Here is a 20,447-nt window from a genome sequence, read left to right on the forward strand (position 1 = left end):
TTGGACAGGGAGAGTTGCCGCCGCCAATGATGAAAATGCATGTCATCATGGAATGCAGGAGATGCCCCCATCTCCCGCCGCCCCCCGTGGGGATGCAGTTTGGATCAGATGGAGTGAGGCTGGACTGCAACACAGCTGCTCACAAATCACACCGTGTGCTCGAAGCGGCGACAACCGCCACCTGTTGTGTGTCCTCGGCAGAACCGCTGACCCGTTTAAGTGGCATCAAATTAAAGGCGAGTTTTGTCGTTTCACTACTCTTTCCCACTCTTGACAAAAGTACAAAAGACAACATGAAGGTACAGGTGGTGGCGTAAGGGTGAGCTTGGCCTTTTTCTGCTCCCTCTCTAAGCAATTTTCAGCTTGAGTGAGCAGAGATACGTTGGTCGCAACAAGAACAATAATGAAGCTCATTTATTCCCATTGTCCCACGGCACCGTATAAGACAAAAGAAGCCATTTAGGCATTTGTGTTGGACTGAAAGGAGGCTGGCACACACCTTATGTTCATCAGTCAAAAGGCTGGGATCATTTTCGTCACCATCCTGATGAGGTTGCGTCCAAAACACAGCGGGGGAGCCGCATGATTGATAGCTACACTAAGATAGTCACTGCTGCTCTCCCCAGGCGATCGCTTGCTCAGCATGCTGGTGAGATTCCGAGTCGGTGCTTTCAACTTGAGCGCTATGACTGTTGGCACCTCGGGGAGATGTTCCAGCAGAAGTCTCACCAAGCAAGACTGTCAAAACGAGGAGGGAAGTGTCCACAGTGAGGACAGATGGATTTGTTTGGCCTCTGCAGACTCTTGTGTGAGGCTCAACGGGGCAGCAGGAAGGTACACGAAGAGCAGCCACCTGTGGGGCTACGGTACGACGCTATATGACCATCTAGCCGCCGCTCTAATCCATTTGTCCTCAACGGGGAAACAAGTGTGTCCCATTTGTATTGTTGCCATTTCCCAGCGTAAATCACTTAGACTTAAACATTTTATGGGGATTAGGACAGCTTAGCACCCTGCCCTGATGTGACCATTAGGGATTTCTGGCACCGCAGATAGGTGAAGGTTGAAGACTGAGGCATGTACCTCACACCTAATGACCTCATGGTTCCAAAACACTCAATGTTTGCAAGAGAATGCTGCTCACAGTCACTAGGGAGCATATGTGCATGGCATCTGATATGCTATCATGCAATGATGCAGAGGTCCACAACCGACTGCATGGAACTATCAGACACAATAGAACAGGGGCGTCAAACTCGTTTTCACTGTGGGGCCGCATTGCAGTTATGGTTACCTTCAGTCAAGGTGCCATGTGCAAACTTGAATATACAGCTATTGTATAGTTGTAAGAATAATCATTTTATTATTAATAATATAGAATAATGACAATGATTCATTCATCATTATAATATATATTAAAAATAATATTAAATTGGATTTGACGACAAAAAACTTTTTTGTAAAAAATACATTTAGCAAGAAAGATGAAGTGTCTTTTGTTTTTAAGATATTTTAATTTAAATTGTTTACTTATATAAATATATTTAAATAAGTAAATATATCTCACATGAAAAATAATAAAAAAAATACAACTAAACAATTATTACAACAATATAATATGTACACATATTTTAAAAAATAATATTAAAACAAAATAAGTGTCTTTTTGATGTGTATTATTTCCAGGCTTTCGCGGGCCACATAACATGATATGGCGGGCTGAAATCCGGCCCCCGGGCCTTGACTTTGACACCTGTGCAATAGAAGAATCAATAGACTTTTTAAAAAACATTTAATTAATTTTTTGTAAATAACTACATGGAATTTAATGTAAATGTATATCACCTTCGGAAGTGTGGTTTATTTTATTTAATACCAATGCACGATAGCTGCACGGTGGCCTGGTGGTCAGCATGTTGGCCACACAGTCAGGAGAGCTGTGTTCCAATGTCCGTGGGATATTTCTGTGTGGAGTTTCCACACGTTCTCCCCATGCATGCGTTGGTTTTCTCCGGTTTCCTCCCACATCCCAAAAACATGCATGTTAGCTTCATTGGAGACTCTAAATTGTCCATAGGTATGAATGTGAGTGTTTGTCTATATGTGCTCTGCCATTGGCTGGACACCAGTCCAGAGTACCCTGCCTCTTGTAGTGGGATTGGCTCCAGCATACCACCGCAACCCTGATGAGGATTAAGCGGCACAGAAAGTAAATGAATAAAGCACAATTTATTTTACTCTGACTTTGGGGTCAAGGATGACCACTGCGTACATGAAAAGGCAAACGACGTGAACAACAACGTTTTTCACTGACGTGAACAACAACGTTTTTCACTGGGGCTACTGAGAAAATGGGGAGACGAAAACAAAATTCAAACTAAATTATGGCAGCGGCTACTTCAAATGTGGTTTTGTCACTTTCAGGCATGCAAATGCACCAACTCTCTGGTGTGTTGTGTACAGGAAGAAGTTTGTTCGATCATTTTGGATCACATTTTAAAAAGGAACTTTCCAGACCTTTCCGCAATGGCAGAAGAAGACGTTGCCATTTGCTTGTGTAAGACTTTTGGGGGGGGCACTAACCACAACCAAAACAAGACTCAGCATCAAAATAGACGGTAAAAATGCACTGCGTCTGTCACTCATTGCATCAAACCACACTATTATCATCTTCTCTATAGAAAAGTAACTCTAGGCTCACACTGATGGTGAGTCAGTGTGCTTTTTGTTAGTTTTGTTCAGTGTTTTACTTTGATATTTTCCCTCTTTTATACAGTGCATCCCTTCATGACAATAGCATTGTTAGAAGTTTGAAAGAAGCGAGGCAGTGCGTGGGCTCAAAAAGGTTGGAGACCACAGCTAAAAGGTATGAACCAGTGGTCGTGGCCCAGTTCATCCTGTCTCAAGCCTTCCTCTGCTAAATTTAGGCAGGATTTGTTACCCTGCAAAGGCCTTTCCATTCAATGACCAAGAATCCACTATTGCAGCTGAAAATAAAGCAAAGAATGATTTTCCTCGTTTCAATGAGCTGACAGGTGCGTGTTGAGGGACCTTCAACACGCAACAATTTCTCAACATTTTCATCTCCGTCAGCATTCTTTCATACAAGCCAGACTGATTATCAAACACATGTTAAGGAAGCACTTAGTTGCCTTAGTAGAATATTTATACGCTAATGTGACAGTGCTTTCATGAATATCTCATTTTAGCCTTGTTCCAAATGCTCTTTGTTCTCCTCTGCAGATTCCACGTGAGTAGGAGGCGTCACCCCCCCCCAGGAGCAGATGCCATGGACGCATTTAACTTCACTTACTGGAACGCCTCGGAAGGCAACGACACCGACGCGGCGGAGGAGAGTGAGAGCGCCTACAAGACGGTGGAGGTGGTGTTCATCGTGTTGGTGGCCGGCTCCCTCAGTCTGGTCACTGTGATCGGAAACATCCTGGTCATGCTGTCCATCAAAGTCAACAGGAACTTGCAGACTGTCAACAACTATTTCCTCTTCAGCCTGGCGTGCGCTGACCTAATCATTGGACTGTGCTCCATGAACTTGTACACGGTCTACATCGTCATCGGGTACTGGCCTCTGGGTCCGGTGGTTTGTGACTTGTGGCTGGCACTGGACTACGTGGTCAGCAACGCGTCCGTCATGAATCTTCTCATCATAAGCTTTGACAGATACTTCTGCGTCACCAAGCCCCTCAGCTACCCCGTCAAAAGGACCACCAAGATGGCGGGGATGATGATCGCCGCCGCCTGGGTGCTGTCTTTCATCCTGTGGGCGCCCGCCATCCTTTTCTGGCAGTTCATCGTGGGTGGGCGGACAGTGCCTGAGAAGGAGTGCTACATTCAGTTCTTCTCCAACGCCGCTGTCACCTTTGGCACGGCCATCGCCGCTTTTTACTTGCCCGTTATCATCATGATTCAGCTCTACTGGCAGATCTCCAGGGCGAGCAAGAGCCGCGTAAAGAAGGAGAACCGAAAGCCATCAGGAGGCAACGCCGAGCCTCTGTCGCCCGTCCAGCGGAGGAACAACAAACCCAACAATAACAACATACCCGGCGAGAACGTAGGTTGCTCCCAGAGCCAGAATGTGGACGATAGCACAAACCAACATGACGGGAGGATGCAGAACGGCAAAGCGCCTTCAACCACAAATGAGGGAGAAACCGAGGGTGACGACGTGGCGAGGGACGTCTGTGGTCCCGGAGAAGAGAAGGAGAGCTCCAATGACTCCACCTCAGGCAGCGTGGCGGCGTCCAACATGAAAGAAGAGGAGGCGGTGCCCTCAGCGGCCAACTCCAGTGCAGACACCAACCAGTCTCTGCCACGCCAGCGGGCCAAGGCAGGTGGCTCCAAACTGACCTGCATCAAAATCAAGGCTAAATCCCCCAAAGGTGACTGCTACACGCCCTCCAACGCTACTGTGGAAATAGTGCCCGCCTCTGACCGGCAGAACCACGTGGCCCGCAAGATCGTCAAGATGACCAAGCAGCCGCCCAACAAAAAGAAGAAAGTGGCGCCATCACGGGAGAAGAAAGTGACGCGCACCATCATGGCCATCCTGGTGGCGTTCGTGGCCACATGGACGCCTTACAACGTGATGGTGCTCATTAACACCTTCTGCTCCAGTTGTGTCCCCAGCACGGTGTGGACGCTGGGGTACTGGCTGTGCTACATCAACAGCACCATCAACCCCGCCTGCTACGCTCTGTGCAACGTCACCTTCAAAAAGACCTTCAAGCACCTCCTGCTCTGCCAGTACAAGAACATTCGGTCAGCCAGATAGAGATGTTGGCATGAGGAGAGTGCCATGTGTGCATGTTTGTGTGAATGACCATTCCATCATTTACATTTTGGACCACTTTACAGAAATTAGCTGTGTTGTGCAGGAAGGGACTCCTAAAAGAGGAACCGCAACATTTTGACAACTTCACACTGGGACAATAGGGCTGCCTGAATTTACATACTTTTTGAACAGGTATTAAGTTCAGTGACAATATTTGTCGCTAAGTGTACAAAGTAGATCACCGTTTGTGTTCACACTTCATCACAGCACATCCCTGACTGACATTGAAACTGGATTGAACGCCTTTTCATCCTCGTTAGGTAAATTGCAGTGGCTGCAATGTGCAACCTCGCCACCAGAGGCCACTAAATCCTCTGCACTTGTAAATCTAAAAGGTCCCGCATTATAAAAAAGTCACATCGTGACAGAGAAAAACCTCCTTCCTCATGGACATGATACCGCCTCTGATCCGCCCGTAGCTAGATCAGTCTGCCCAGTGTATAAACCTCACTTCCTGAAACATTAAGAGTCTGCCGAGTTGTCAGGTCGGGCTTTTCGCTCGACGACTAGCGCTCTCAACTCTCAATCTGCGGACCTTGGTTCGAGCCCAGGGCAAACGCTGGGCTGGTTGAACCAGGTGGGTTACATTGATGCACTGACCCTGATGAAAGTGTGGTTTGGGGGGTGACGAGTGCCAACCAGTGTGGATATACGTTGGTAAACCTCACTCCGTGCAAGCTTAAGAGTGGCGCTGGATGTCGAGTTGACAGTCCGGATTGCTAGCGCTTTGGAATCTCTCATTCTGCGGGCTTTGTTTCAAGCCCAGGGCAAAATAAGGCACTGGTTGAACCCAGAGGGTTACAAATGTAAAACAGCAGGCTTCACTACATGTCTTACAACAAAGCCATCAGTCAGACATGGAAGCTGTATGTTTGATCATTTAGTTTTTTGAGTAAATAGGATAACCTAGCATCATCTTGCTGTCATGGCGATCATGTTAGCACTGTAGCTCACACAGCTATGCTAGCGTTGGTAACGTTTGTGTCCTCCTGTCCCACTCCATGCTCCATTGTTCTATGTCATATAGGGCCTCTATTACGTTGGACAAGTGCAGTTACGGTGTGTATGTAAAAAGTGGATAAAGTACACAATAGCGCTTCTTGGAGGCACATGCTGTCGAAAACACAGCTCATTAGCATTAAAGCTACACAAACACAAAACGCTGTGTTCCCAGTCAGGCTCATAGAAATACAGCATACTACAATATGGGACCTTTAATGTTCGACTTCATGATTCTGGGCTTCACTTCTACATGTCTTTTTTTCTAAATGTGATTAAAATTTTAGGAGCATGCGCTAGAAAGTTGCAAGCTGGTACTCAAAAGATGTGCATAGGCGATTGTTCAGCCCAACTTTGTTTTGTTGACAGAATCTCGATATTTGCTAACACAGGCTAATAACATATTTATGTGTACTGTCAAATAAGGAACTATCAAGCAGATATAGTCGGAGCTCAGAGCTTATTAGCGTGTTTGTGTGAGCGTGCAGTGGATCAATAGCGCCTCTATGTGTGCGTGCGTGTGTGTTGATGCGTGGTTGCGCACTCCAAGTTTGGAGTTAACTGTGGATCACAGCTTGATGAGCTGGTGATTTTTCTAAACAAAAAGGGCTACTAGCATCATGTATTTAGCTAGTTTATCCATTCGGAACATCTTGAGTCCGACATACCCCGTTACCGGGGCCAGCGAGGCTCTGGCTATATAGCGATGTCAATAATAATCTATAGTCATCATCACTGTACCCATGATGTACATCTATGTAACGTAGTCCATAAAGTCAGAAGATTTCCACGTTAGCCACTCCGACTGCTAAATTTCACTGGACATGAAGGCAGAATTGTTCAAAAATGAGCATTTATGATTATGAGTCTTGTCTTACCTTTGCCGTTTTCTCTTTGTGGCTTGGTTTCATACCAACAAAGTGCCGTTTTTTCTGTTAGTCCATTGTTTGGGGTTACACTGACATTGACACATAATGTGGTAACTAGGGATGTCCCAATCCACATTTGTTCCGTTTTTATTTTCCGTCTTGCTGATCCAATGCGATCCTTTTTATTTGTCAATAATAAGCTTTTGTTACAAACATGAATATGTGGAGTTGAATATGGTTATGAAACCAGCTCTTCAAGGCATTAAAAATAATGCAACCAAAGTGTGACTGAGTGTGTAGGGTCCCTAATCCAATAAAAGTCCACCCAATAAAAGATTAAATTGGAAAAAATGGGTGTGCAAGATACTTTTAGGGTAATACTAATCATTTGACATGGTTATAGATGCATTTGTGGTGTGATTTAGAATATATGCCTTTTTTTATTAACAAACTCTCTTCAACACAATAGTAATTTATTGACGGTCTCTAGTATGAACAACCAGCAGTTAGAGCGGCTCGGCTGAGCACCATAACTCAGCAGTCCGGGCACAGTTAGGGTGAACTACCGCTGTAGCTACGGAGCCCGATATCCATCGTGAATCTACCTTCAGCACGGTACACCTTGGACATGTCTGCATGGTGGTGTTGCCTTTTCTTCTTCTTGCTGGTGGCGGGAAACAAAACAAAACATGTTTGTGGTCACATATATCAATCCATCCAAATCTGCCACGATGACATGAACAACTTCATTTGGATTTTTGGATTTCAAGAAACCCGGTGCGGTGTCGGGCTCAAGAGGTTAACTATTACCCATACACATCACTTTGTCTACGGACCTTCACAACATAAACGTCATTTCTTTCATGCTGTCTTGGCCAGGGGAGTCCGAAGTGCGGCCTGGGGGCCTTTTCTGTTTAGTTTTTTTTTGGCCCGCGTAGAAATGAAATTGAAACAAAAATGCCTGCAGAAATAGTAGAGATGCACGATATCTCTACCGATATGGTACCGATAACCGATCTTCTTTTATATTTACTTTTTTATTTACTGGACTGGAACAAGATGATGACATCACTACTACCAGGAGAACCAGAGTATAGAGGGGGAGGATCCACCTGCTGTGGCCCACCAAGGTGCACTGTATTCGGGCACACGCCACGGAGGTCTATGGCAAACCTTTTGCTGATAAGGTTTTTTGTGTGCTGGATTGGGGTGGGGGGTTTCATCGCAGAGCATTTGGTACAACTAGCGCATGAAATGTCTTCCTCGGAGGGTGAATGTTTGTTTACGAGTGAGCTCAGGGGAAATTATGACAGGCCGTTAACGTCACAGGCAGGGGAAGAAAGGAGCGCTTGATCTGCTCGCCCGCACAGTACGAGTAATCTCGTCTTGTGGTTTTTTAATTATTGGTTATATATTTTTAATGTTATCGGATTTATCGGTATGATGTCCGATTGGCCGGATAATCATTGGTCCGATAATTATCATGCACCCCTAAAAAATATATATTTAAATATAGATCAATATCAAGGTGTATTCTTTGATTTTTTTTTCCTTGGTGTAAAAAGTAGGGCCACTCCTGCCTTATGACGTCCATTAGTGAGCTCCACATGCTCCATTAGCATCCTTCACGCTGTACATGAATGAAACATTGGATCATTACATGCTCAGCTAGAGCGCACACATGCTCAGCACCAGAAGTAAACGTACCTTTTCATCCATTTGGAGACAACAATCCACATTATTCCGCTGACCAGGAGGCAAAATTAGCCTTTTATTGCGCTTGATTGCCTTCTTTGAGTCGCCTTGATGGCTGGAACGTGAGCTAGCAGGGCAATCTGAGCCAAGCAGCTCAGGAAGTTAGCATTTCTTTTGTGGTAATATGCTCTTCAGTGGACAGATCATAGATCAACCCTGTCCAAGCAGGACTTACAAGTAGAGTTGTGTCTCATGAGTCCTTTGTAGCCAAAGAGCTGCCTAGAATTTGTAATTGCGAGCTAGCAGCAACAGTATGGAGGTCCAGAGGTCTTCACTGGAGTAGACCTCTCAGGTGCCCGATGGAAAGTGATAACACGTGTTTAGCTAGGTATGCTCAGTGTACCTTTAGCATTTGTTTTGTACGAATATGTTTGTGTCTCATGAGTCTCATGAGTCCTACAATTTGTCATTGTTAGCTAGCAGCAACTGTATGGACGTACAGAGGTCCTCGTTGTAGTAGGCTGCTCAGGTGCCTGATGAAAAGTGCTGAGACGTGTTTAGCTAGGTGTACCTCTGTTACCTGGACCCTTTTGGGGCAAACACACACATAACTTGACCTTTAAAATCAACAGTGTTCTTTATCTGATACAAAGACAAATAATTCCTGAGAACTGAGGAGGATTTTTGGTTAGTTTGTGTGAAAAAAAAAACCCTGAAAAAAGCAGCATAGCCATACTTTACTTGGCCATTGAGGCAATAGGCAGCCTTGAAAATCAATAGGGTGCTTGCTTTGACAGAGACAAGCAATTTATAAGAATAGAGGACAATTTTGTCCTACTTTTGTCTGTCCCACTTGGACACGCTTGGCTCACACATCCTTTAAAATCAACAGGATGCTTGTCTTGACAGACAACTCCCAATTTCAAAGCGTTTGAGGACAACTTGTGAGGAAATAAAAGTGACAAGGATCACATCCTGATTTGAACTTTGGCTTCCGTCGCAGACCTGAGCTCTCTGGTTCTGGGTCAAACATCATTTAAAATCAATAGAATTCTTCATTTCGTACGTAGACAAATAACTCCTGACAATTTAGGTGCAGAGCGGGGAGGGGATATTACTTGCCTTTGTCACTTTTACCCCATTGTTTTAGGATCATCCAACCTGCTTTAAAATCAATAGGATGCTTGCTTTGGCATTCAATTAAAATGTAAAATAATAATCATGACAAATCCTGACAATTAAGGAAAAACTGTGGAAATTTGGTGGAATTACTTTGACTTCCAATATTACTGTTGAAATAATCAATAAACAAATAAAATACATGAAAAGATACACTCCGGATCCCAATGTTAACAGCAGTCGAAAAATGTCAAGAATGTGCATTTTGCTCTGGTGGATCTTAAGGAGGTTCTAAGCGGAGCTTGAAAAAGCAAGAAGAAAAATGGGAGTGAGAGAAACAAGAAGCGTTCAAGTGAAATAGGCTGTTCATCACAAGTTTACGAGCACAGCCTTAAAAAGGCAAAATGTTGCTAACAATGTGGACGGAATGTGACGTAGTGTCAGGTGTTCACGCTGTCATCATCTCTTGATGGCAAAGGCAAAAAACGCGGTGGGATTGTTGAGCTGCATAAGCAAGGCCTCTCTCTCTCTCGCAGCGCACCATTGCTGCCGAGGTTGGACGCAGTAAGATGGTCACTTCAAACTTCTGAAGAACATCCTGAGGCTCATGGAACAAAAAGGTCAAGTGGTAGACCCAAAAAACCCATTGGCTGTCCGTCAAGACACGGGACCGTCCTCGGACCAAATGAAGGTTGTTACTGGCGCCGGGTGCGGCCCGATGACCATCTTCAAAGGCCTGGCCTCCTTCGAGGTTTGGAATTAGCAGGAGAGCACCAAACATGGACATTGAAAGGTGGAAGAAAGTTTGATTCTCCCTTGAAGCTGAAGCATGACAAGGAGATCCCACCTGAGATGTTTTCCACCATCATGATCCTTCAATGGAACAATGGAGCTTCACGTTGTGCGGGGGCGTCCAACGGCAGCCGGCTATGTGGAGATGTTGCATGACTGGAGGCCCTCGTCTGTGTGGTAATGACTGGCTTTTTCAACACTTGACAAAGGACTTCTTCCAGAGGAATAAGTTCACTCTTTTGGACCATCCTGTGTGTTCCCCTCATCTAGATCCAGCGGAGAACATTTGGGGATGGATTTACACCAATGGACATGAGGTCCAGACAGTGAAGCCATCTTCAGCACCTGGAGCAACATTCCCACCAGCCTCCTGGAAACCCTGGCATCAAGCACACCCAAAGCCATTTTTCACCTCATTAACTAAAACTGTGCAGCGACTGCAACATTTTATTTTCTATTTCAGGTTTTTTTTAGCTGAGGTCTTAAACTTCTGATGATTTCTTCTTTTTGCATTTTCAATCTCGAGTTAGACGCTCCTTAATCTCCAGAATGCACATTCTTGCAATTTCTCAACTGGTCTTAACATTTTGACCGGGAGCGGGGCCGGCTCTACACTCCGGCAATGGGGGGGCAACACCCCCCTAAATAAATGACTTACCATCTGTCACCTCTCATCCATCTCTCATCTCAGTGGTGATGCCGCTCCGCTGCTTTGAAACCTGACACCACAGGGCTGCGTTCTTGGTCGTTTGCATGCTAACAGTGATTGAATGTTTACTGAGAGGAGGGGAGCGGAGGGGGGCCGATCTGGGATGTCAAGACACTTTGAGGAAACAGATGAAGCCTCCGTTAGACAACTAATAATTAACAATAACTGAAAACAAAGGTTAACATAACGCCTTTGTAATATATTTGTTCAGTGGACTGGGGGCCATGGTTCGTGATAAATTGCTGTTTTTCCCCAGTGGGACCTTTTATCAGCCACACGTGCACACTGGGGAGACTGCATGGAACAGACTGCCAGGAGTCTTCAGGTGGGACCCGATCGGGAGTGTACGTAAAACTAATGGAGGATAGAACATTTGTGACGGCTCATGTGCTGATTTGACCTTTCACCTGGGCCATGTGGTTCTTAAAGCGAGTAGGCTTTCTATGAGAGCTAGCTAGCCAGCCACCAAGCTGCGTTTGCATTGGAACCCAAGAAGGGAGATGCACCAAACGCATCGAGCGTGGATACCGTCATCGTTGTCAGCTGCGGTGCGGGTACTGAGAAAGAAAGGTATGCCAAGGTGGGCAATAAGAGACAAGCGGGCGACATGTGTGCTTTGCAGACGTCCAACCATCCCACATCAAATCTTTTGTTGTCATGCGATCATCATCGTGCCGTCAGAGCCAATCGGGCTCCTCTTCACACGGCTTAAGTCAAAGGGCTCGCCTCCTTCCTCGGGAGGCACATGAAGGACACATAGGACGTAGGAGAGGAGGTGACAAGGTGTCCAAAATAGCAAGACTATATCGGCGGATTGTACGGAGCAGTTTTTAAAGTGCCTTAGCGGGAATGGCAAATTGCTCTTGTGTGTTTGTTTGGCTCTGAGCTCCTGCTACTGTGTCCTTTAACAGCCGCCATCGTCATCGTGTGTGTGTGTGTGTGTGTGTGTGTGTGTGTTCCCTAAATGGCACATCGGTGCACAAGAGAGCGAGCGTCTAACAACAAACAACCAAGCTTCCAAAGACTTGATAAACTCGGTGGACTATTTTCACCTTTTTTAAAAAGCGGCGTCTCTTTTTGTACATAAACACTTCAGTCGTGGGTTTTGGTTTTTGTTTGTTTGTTTTTGTTTTTTTGCGTTTCTGTGGGCATGGTTTGCAAAACACCGCCAACGCTGGACACTAGGGGGTGCACGAGTAGCCTGCCGCTCATGTTTGCTGTTGTTTTCCTGTGACGTGTGGCTTGATTGTTTGTAAATATTGAAATATATATATGAAATAATCTACATAAGTCTGTTGGAAAATGTATATAATATGTGTGTTTAATAGCTAATATCTAAAATGCCTGCCCCACCCCTCGCCCTTCACCCCCCAAACTACCCTTTCTCCCCTGGACAGCGCCCCCTGCAGAGTAACAGTGCTATTCATTTCTCATGTCAACGTTTAGTGCTTCAATTGTGCCATATTCTTTCAGGATGGAAATCATAATAACAATAGAAATAAAACATGTTTGAAATGTCGTCTTTTATTCATTTCTTCAGGGAAGGAGGGGGTGGGGGTGGGGGTGTTAGCCGACGTTAATGAGGATTACAAAGTCAACATGGGGTAAACTGAGGTACCGGAAATAAAAGACATAAAAAGCAGCAACGGGAGGAGGAGTTAAAAGGTGGGGGGGGTTAAGTACGAGTTAACATCTTGACTTTGTTGAGGTTAATGCCGCTAAGTAAGAACACGAGTATAACACACGGACGTCTGCTACCGCCGTCAAACACTACGGGACACCTTGGAATAGTCTTCATCTTCATCCTCCTCCTCTTTTATCATCACCATCGCCGTCCTCGTCGCCATCAGTCCATTTGGCCGCGCTCTCGCTTCTTGCCTTCTTTCTTCTGCTTCTTGGCATCTGGAGGACAAACAGGACGAGAAGACGGCGTGTGAGACCTCCACCGGGGAAGGAGCTGCGAGCGGCCTTTCACCTCAGCCGCCTGGCGCTAATTAGCTCACATCAGAGTGAAGAAAGAAGAGTGACAGGTGGAAAGCTTGCAAGGCAATGATGACAAATACAGATGCATGATATCGTTTTTTCAAACCGATACCAATAACCTTCTGCTTCTGACGACCAATATGATACCTTTTTTTAATATCTACCTTTCTAAAACTTAGATTTAAGTGTAGTTGTGCACACCTGAAGGTAACAATTACAAGGGAGTATTCAGGCCACATTGAAAAAAAAAATCGGAGATTTCGAGAATAAAAGTTGTTAATTTATGACAAAAAAGTTGTGAATTTAGGAGAAAAAAGTCGTATTTTTAAGAGAAAAAAAGAGTTGTAAATTTCCGACTTTTTTTCTCGTACAATTACGACTTTTTTTTAAGTGTAGTTTGTGCACACCTGGAGGTAAGAAGTACAACAAAGTATTGGGCCCACATTGGAAAAAACGTTGTAAATTTACAAGAGTAAAAGTCTTACATTCATGACAGAAGAAGTCGTAAATTTATAAAAACAAAAGTCGTAAATTTCTGACAAAAAAAGTCGTGAAATTAGGAAAAAAAAGTCGTATTTTTGAGAGAAAAAAAAGTCATAAATTTCCGCCTTTTATTCTTGTACTTTTTTTTAAGTGTAGTTTGTGCACACCTGGAGGTAAGAAGTACAACAAAGTATTGGGCCCACATTGGAAAAAGAAGTTGTAAATTTACAAGAATAAAAGTCATAAATTTACAACAAAAAAGTTGCATATTTACAAGAATAAAATTCGGAAATTTATGACAAAAAAAGTCTCAAATTTACGATAATAACATTCGTGAATTTATGACAAAAAAGTCGTAAATTTACTAAAATAAAAGTCATAAATTTATTACAAAAAAGTTGCGAATTCAGGAAAAAAAGAGTTGTATTTTTAAGAGAAAAAAGACTTTTTTTCTTGTACATTTGGGACTTTTTTTTAAGTGTAGTTTATGCACACCTGGAGGTAAAAAGAGTATTACGGCCACATCGCAGATTTCGAGAATAAAAGTCGTACATTTAGGAGAAAAAAAATTTGTAAATTTTCGAGATAAGTGCATGGCTCAGATCAAGGGTACCCAAGTGTTACATTTTGGGTAAAATGTCCAACTGGTGGATAGACCTTGGTAATGTTATAAACACAAACTTCAAACATTGCAAAACACACACCCAACATACCAGAGCTGGAGACATCTTCCATTTCCCATAGCAACCCTCCCAAGTTCACTCTTTCTTAAATGTAATGTACATAACTCAGTGTCCACTTTCTGCTGTTATCTCTGCATAGATTTGACTTTTGTTAGAAAAGTAACTTATATTTGAGAGAGTATCATAACGTAAATAAAAACAAGTGACAAATATAGATCTTGAGTTAATTTGACCTTCAGTCCTTCCCATGCCATTGTTGTATCACTACAAAGACTACAAATCCCATCAGCCGTTCTTAAGACTGTAATGACATCAACTTTGACCTATCAACTCCACAATACAAGCTAATCATTGCAGCACTGTGGCAACATGAGCCAGGATTCAGTGAAATGCACTGAGTGAGTGGTTCTTGAATTATCATGCTAAAGACCTAAAATTACAAGGCCATCTTTGACCTCCCATGAAGGACACACCGATCGCTTCCGGGTTTAATACGGAACAATTTATCAACGAACACGCTAGAATTTATTTGGTTCGGATAAATGTCAACAACATATAATATGATGGATATCTGTATGAATTATGATTTTCACCTAAACAAACTGTTGACCTTCCTTTCGAATAATTCATCATTGCCACTCTTCTTTAAAGCTGCTGTATGTCACAGAGAGCGGCTGCCTAAGTAAGTAAGTAAAATCAGACGAGTAATGATGAATAATTTTGCCCACTTTGTGTGTTTTTTTTCCGCCGCTTCGTGCACGTACATAACTAGGACACGAACGGCGACCTACGAGAGGTAAAAACAACGGCTGTCAAAACGAGTTACACTGCTCGATAAACACAAAATTTGTAACTCACCCGACGAAAAAAATAATTTCAAAGCGCATAAAGATCTTCTCCAATATATATAAAAATGAAAAAGTCATACCTTTTAGACTTGACAAGGGTTGTTAAACCGCAGATTGCTCGTCGAATTGAATCATACTGCTTCTCCACATTACGCTGACACAAAATGGCGGACACGACGACACATTCCCCTGCTGAACGCGTATTTGGCGAAAAACCGGCGGAAGGATACAAGTTTTGTTTGGCCCAAGAAGGCACTTTTTATTTTCTAATTCAATATTTACTAGCAATACGTAATTTACGCTGTGAGCTCCAAGTGTACTTACATTACTGGCCTGACACGAAATTTGGGTGTGTTAGACTTTTGTTCAAATAATCTTATTTTACTCTTTTATACACAAGCAATCACTTTAGTTGCAGAGTTGAGTAATTATTCCATGAATATATACCATTGTAATCATCATGGGGTTTGTTTTTCCATGGAATTATGTTTTTTAAACTTTCATCGGCAGGCGGACACGAAGAATATTTGAATAAAACACATTAGAAACCAATTTCAGACATCATTCTTTAATTCTAAGTAGAAATCATGACAAAATTATCAGAGAAAATATTGTTAATTTCACAACAAAAGTAGACATGTTTTACATGTAACATTTCAATGTCCAAATATAGACACTTTTTTACAACATAGCCGTGCTAGCGCAAAATAAAACCATGAACAGGCTTAATTTATGGTTTGGTAAGCTTCCTCCCTCTATAAACGTCAGAGTGATAGGGATAGTACACATTGTTAGAACAACAATTTCAAATACTACTCAAGTGAAGTTGAAGACAGCAAAGCGTACCCTTGATCTGAGCCGTGCACATATACAGTCAAACTTGTCTGTAGCAGCCACTAGAGGGAGTCTGCAAAAGTGGCCGCTATAGACAGGTGACCTCTATAGACAGGTTGGCGTCCAGTTTGAATGTTGACCAGTAAAGGAGAAAAAAACGAAAAAAAATGGGAAAAAAAAAATAATAATGTTGACCAGTAGAGGGCGCTGCGGACTGCAGATAAAAGTTGTACAGCACTACTAGGCTTGTTATTATCATGGTTCATGGTTCATGGTTTTAATTCCAAGGGAGACAAAATGGGTGGCCGCTGGCCGCGTTGGACAGGTGACTGCTATACACAGGGTCTATAACATGTAAATTTGCTGCGGGGGATTTTTCAGTGGCTGCTATAGGCAGGTGGCCGTTCTATAAAGGTGGCCGCTAAGATTTGACTGTAGTTGGAAATTTACGAGAAAAAAAGCCGTACATTTACCTTTGGCCCCATTTTCCTAGCTGCCCCAGGCCATGCTTGTTACGACGGAGCATTAAAACAATCTGAGATTTTGAGAATAATAATGAGATAATAATAAGAAGAAGAATAAAGTCATAAATTAGAATAATGAGAATAAAGCCGTAGATTTGGGTCGTGACCGAAAGAATGAGATGGTGGATACAAGTGGATGAAATGAGTTTCCTCCCGTAGGGTGGCTGCCCTTGGCCATCCAGGAGGGGCTCAGCGTAGAGCTGCCGCTCCTCCACATGGAGAGGAGCCAGTTGAGGTGGCTCGGCCATCTAGTTCGGATGCCCCCCTGGTGAGGTGTTCTGCATGCCCAGCCGGGAGAAGGCCCCGGGGAAGACCTAGGACACGCTGGAGGGATTATGTCTCACAGCTGGCCTGGGAACGCCTTGGTGTCCTCCCGATGGAGCTGGAGGAGGTGGTCGGGGACCGGGAAGTCTGAGACTGCCGCCCCCGCGACCCGGACCCGGATAAGTGGAAGAGGATGGATGGATGGATGGATGGATGGATGGATGGATGGATGGATGGATGGATGGATGGATGGATGGTGGAGCATTTGGTACAACCTCCTTCCTCTTAAAGTGAGGCAAAGTCAGGCATCCCTGAAAACAAATAGCAACCTTGCTCGTGGGTGGAGGAACGGAGGAACATTCCTTCCAATGAAAGGTGATGCAAAGGTGATCTTTCAACGTGTTGGCTGAACGGTGGGAAGAATCCTTGGTGAACATCCTGTCCAGGGGGTGTGTGGACATGTGTCCACTGTGCTTTGTGCTGCTTTCAAGGCTTCCTGTGTCTCTGTGGGCACGACAGATCTCACAGCTGATCCAAGATGGCTTCCCGCTCGGAATTGCAAATACCGCATGTCTTCCGTCTATCGACTCCTGCCGCTCCCACTCAAACACTTTTTCTTGTTTTCTTGCCTCCCCAGCCGTCTGATGCATCTGTCGAGGGGACGGTACCCCCCCCCCCCCCCCACCCGTGCCTGCAGACACCTCTGCGTGTTTGCTTGTGCATCGTCTGCACTTCCTGCTTTATTTCCGGTCTGGTTTGGAATCATTTGGATTCCTTCCACTGTGCAAGGAGGCGGATGTCATTCATGTCTGGCAAGAGGAGCGATCGCACGGATGAAAGGACACGTTTGGATTCTGGACACGTCATTGCTTTTGGGCCGTTGCTTTTGACTTTTGGATCTTAGTATTCTATTTCTTTCATGAATTAAACTGTACATCAAAAATCATTATGTACAAATATTTATGATTATTTGTTAAATATGATATTTATATTACATATTTTATTGTAATCATGAATTACAAAATATTATAATCACAAAATGACAATTAAATAAAAATAATATCATATAATATTGCTTTTATATTCGATTTAAATGATATATTATATCATAATCATTCATTCATTAAAATGTAAAATATGTATGATTATTATAAAATATTATATTTATATTACATTTTTATTATATCATTAATTAATAAAATATTATCATTATGAAATGATCATTAAATAAAAATGCTATTATTACTTTCATATTATACTTCAATTATATATTCTAATCATGATTTCATAAAAATGTAATTCTAAAATAAATATATCACTACTTTTAAACATGCTATTTACAATACATACTTTATTATAATTATAAATTAATAAAATATTATAATTATAAAATCCTAATTGAATATATTTAAATTATATATTATATTATAATCCATTCATAAATGTATTATTATTATTTATATACATCTTAATATGATATATTATACTACATGATATATTATACTACATCATCATTCATGAATACATGATTAGAATTATAAATCATAATTAAATAAAAAATACTATTATTTGTATATGATAGTTACATTATATTAGAATGATTCATAAAATATTATAATTATAAAATAGTAATTATATTAAAAATATTTTATACTATATTTATAATCATGAATTAATCAAATATTGTAAAATTAATTAAATTACATAGAAAATATGCTGATGTTTTGCAGGTTATTATATCATATGATAAAAAATGTCCTAACAATAATAATAATTCATCAAATAATCAATGAAAGGCGCCACCTTCCACAACACAAATCATCAGAAGGACTCCAAAGAAGACTGGAAATAATCCACAAAGTCGGGGAATTTGCAGTAAAAATGCTCAGTGTGAGGCAGCAGGAGGAACGGCCTCGTGTGATTGGTTGTTATTTGGCAGCCCCGGAAACAAGAGGTCATGCAGAAAAACATGGCCGCCTGTGGAGCGTGTTGATGGATGGGCGTCCATTACCGCTGATGTTGTTGTTTGTCACAGCAAATGAAAGCGCAGACACACCATTACCCCACCGCCCCCGCCGCCCCGCACGCCCCCATCATAATGTTGCTCCAAGTGTGCACGAAACCTTCCTATTAGCACCCGAGTCAAGTAAAACACCCCCGTGTGCTTTTGTGTCCTTCCAGCTTGTTCCGTACCCCCAATCACATTTCAGCTAATCGAATTCCTCCGGCTTATCCGCGCCGTCATTAAATGGGATTGAATTGGATGCGGGAAAAACCACGCCGCCGCCGCCGCCGCATGACGGAAAACCATGTGCACTGCGACAAGACCAGCGCCAACGGAACATCTACAAAGTTGCTGTAATTGACTTTGATGCTTATGGATTCAATTTAGCGCAAATATTCAAGCTAATGAAGCTAATGCTAATGAAGCAGCCGGGGGGGCACCTCCACCGCTAAGGGGGATAAAAAGCTCAGGAAGGGCTCTCATGTGTTCCTTTTGTATAGCGCTTGTGCTCATCACGCTCAGCTGGAGCCTGATGGCGTGTATGTAAATATATTCACTGTATCTTTCACTCAGTTACTAGCATTGCAATCAATCATTACTAAAACACATCATAAAATCATCATTACAATAACAAATGTGATTATTATTTTTATACTTCATTAAAATTAATATTCTTTAATCAAATAGAATTATAAAATAATAACATGTTTAATATTACATTTATATTACATATTTTACTATAATGATTATTTAATCAAATATTATCATTAAATAATAATAGTATTATTATTTTAGATTCTATTCAAATTAGATATTCTATTATAAACATGAATTCATAAAATATCATTAGTAAATAAATGGATTTATATTAGCTATTATAATGTAATCATTCATTTATTAGATATTAGAATTATAAAATTATAATAAATAAATATATACATACATATATATATACACATACAGTCAAACCTGTCTTAGCGGCCACCTTTATAGAAGGGCCACCTGCCTATAGCAGCCACTGAAAAATTCCCTGCAGCAAATGTACATGTTATAGACCCTGTGTATAGCAGTCACCTGTCCAACGCGGCCACCCATTTTGTCTCCCTTGGTCAATATCTGACCGCATATAGCGGCCAAATTACCGACTCAAGTAGAAGCTTCATGCACAAAAAAGTTTGGTTTTTCAATCAATGAAGCCGTCGTGTGTAGACTTTAATTACTGAGTCCTAGCTCAGTCACAATCATTCACAAGATCCACACAAACTGTCAGTTGGTCCACATAAAAAAGCCGTCTTCTTTTCCGTTGGCTACTAGTCTGTTAACTTGTCAGTGTTATTCAGCTCCGAAGCAAAGAAGGAAACTTCTCCTGTTGCTTCTGCCAACTTTATTTCTTGAACGCGGCCACCAGACAGCAGCTCAGAACACACACACATCTCTCAGCATCGTCTCTCCTTCCTGCTTGCCCACAAGGCAAAGGTTAAACAAGCCCCACTACATAGCTGTCCAGCCAATGCCTGTAAGAAATGACACCGTTTATTTCCTGGTGTGCACTGGTCAATACTGTAATGCCGCTTGTTGTGGGGAAGGAGAGACTCACGTCGCCGATGCACTTTAATGGCTTTACTAACAGCGGTTTATTAACCTAGTAGTTCTTTACAACTTGTATCCGCAGTCCCACAGTGACGTCTACTGGTCAACATGTAACAGTATTATTATATGTATCTGCAAACACAACAAGCTTCCAATCACAGACATGTTAATATGTGCTCGCACAAATTCAGAATGGCTGCT

The 20,447-nt window shown here is 42.5% G+C and overlaps 2 protein-coding genes across 9 annotated transcripts in view; one reads left to right on the forward strand and one right to left on the reverse strand.

The window, feature by feature from the left end:
* Positions 1–12,551, forward strand: part of chrm2a (cholinergic receptor, muscarinic 2a) — a 72,151-nt gene extending 59,600 nt beyond the window's left edge. For 7 of the 8 annotated variants that reach the window (XM_054753396.1, XM_054753393.1, XM_054753397.1 and 4 more), the window contains one exon: positions 3,244–12,551. In XM_054753396.1, the coding sequence (XP_054609371.1) occupies positions 3,290–4,789 (1,500 nt within the window). In that variant the 5' untranslated portion in view covers positions 3,244–3,289 and the 3' untranslated portion in view covers positions 4,790–12,551. Of the gene's footprint in view, positions 1–2,849; positions 2,867–3,243 lie in introns of those variants that run through there. The other variant, XM_054753401.1, reaches the window with a different exon arrangement.
* ptn (pleiotrophin) overlaps positions 12,521–20,447 on the reverse strand; it is a 39,303-nt gene continuing 31,376 nt past the window's right edge. The window contains exon 5 of the mRNA XM_054753402.1: positions 12,521–12,934. Within this exon, the coding sequence (XP_054609377.1) occupies positions 12,879–12,934 (56 nt within the window). The 3' untranslated portion in view covers positions 12,521–12,878. The remainder of the gene's footprint in view (positions 12,935–20,447) is intronic.

Source organism: Dunckerocampus dactyliophorus, chromosome 15 (assembly GCF_027744805.1).
Source record: "Dunckerocampus dactyliophorus isolate RoL2022-P2 chromosome 15, RoL_Ddac_1.1, whole genome shotgun sequence".
Taxonomy (NCBI): domain Eukaryota; kingdom Metazoa; phylum Chordata; class Actinopteri; order Syngnathiformes; family Syngnathidae; genus Dunckerocampus; species Dunckerocampus dactyliophorus.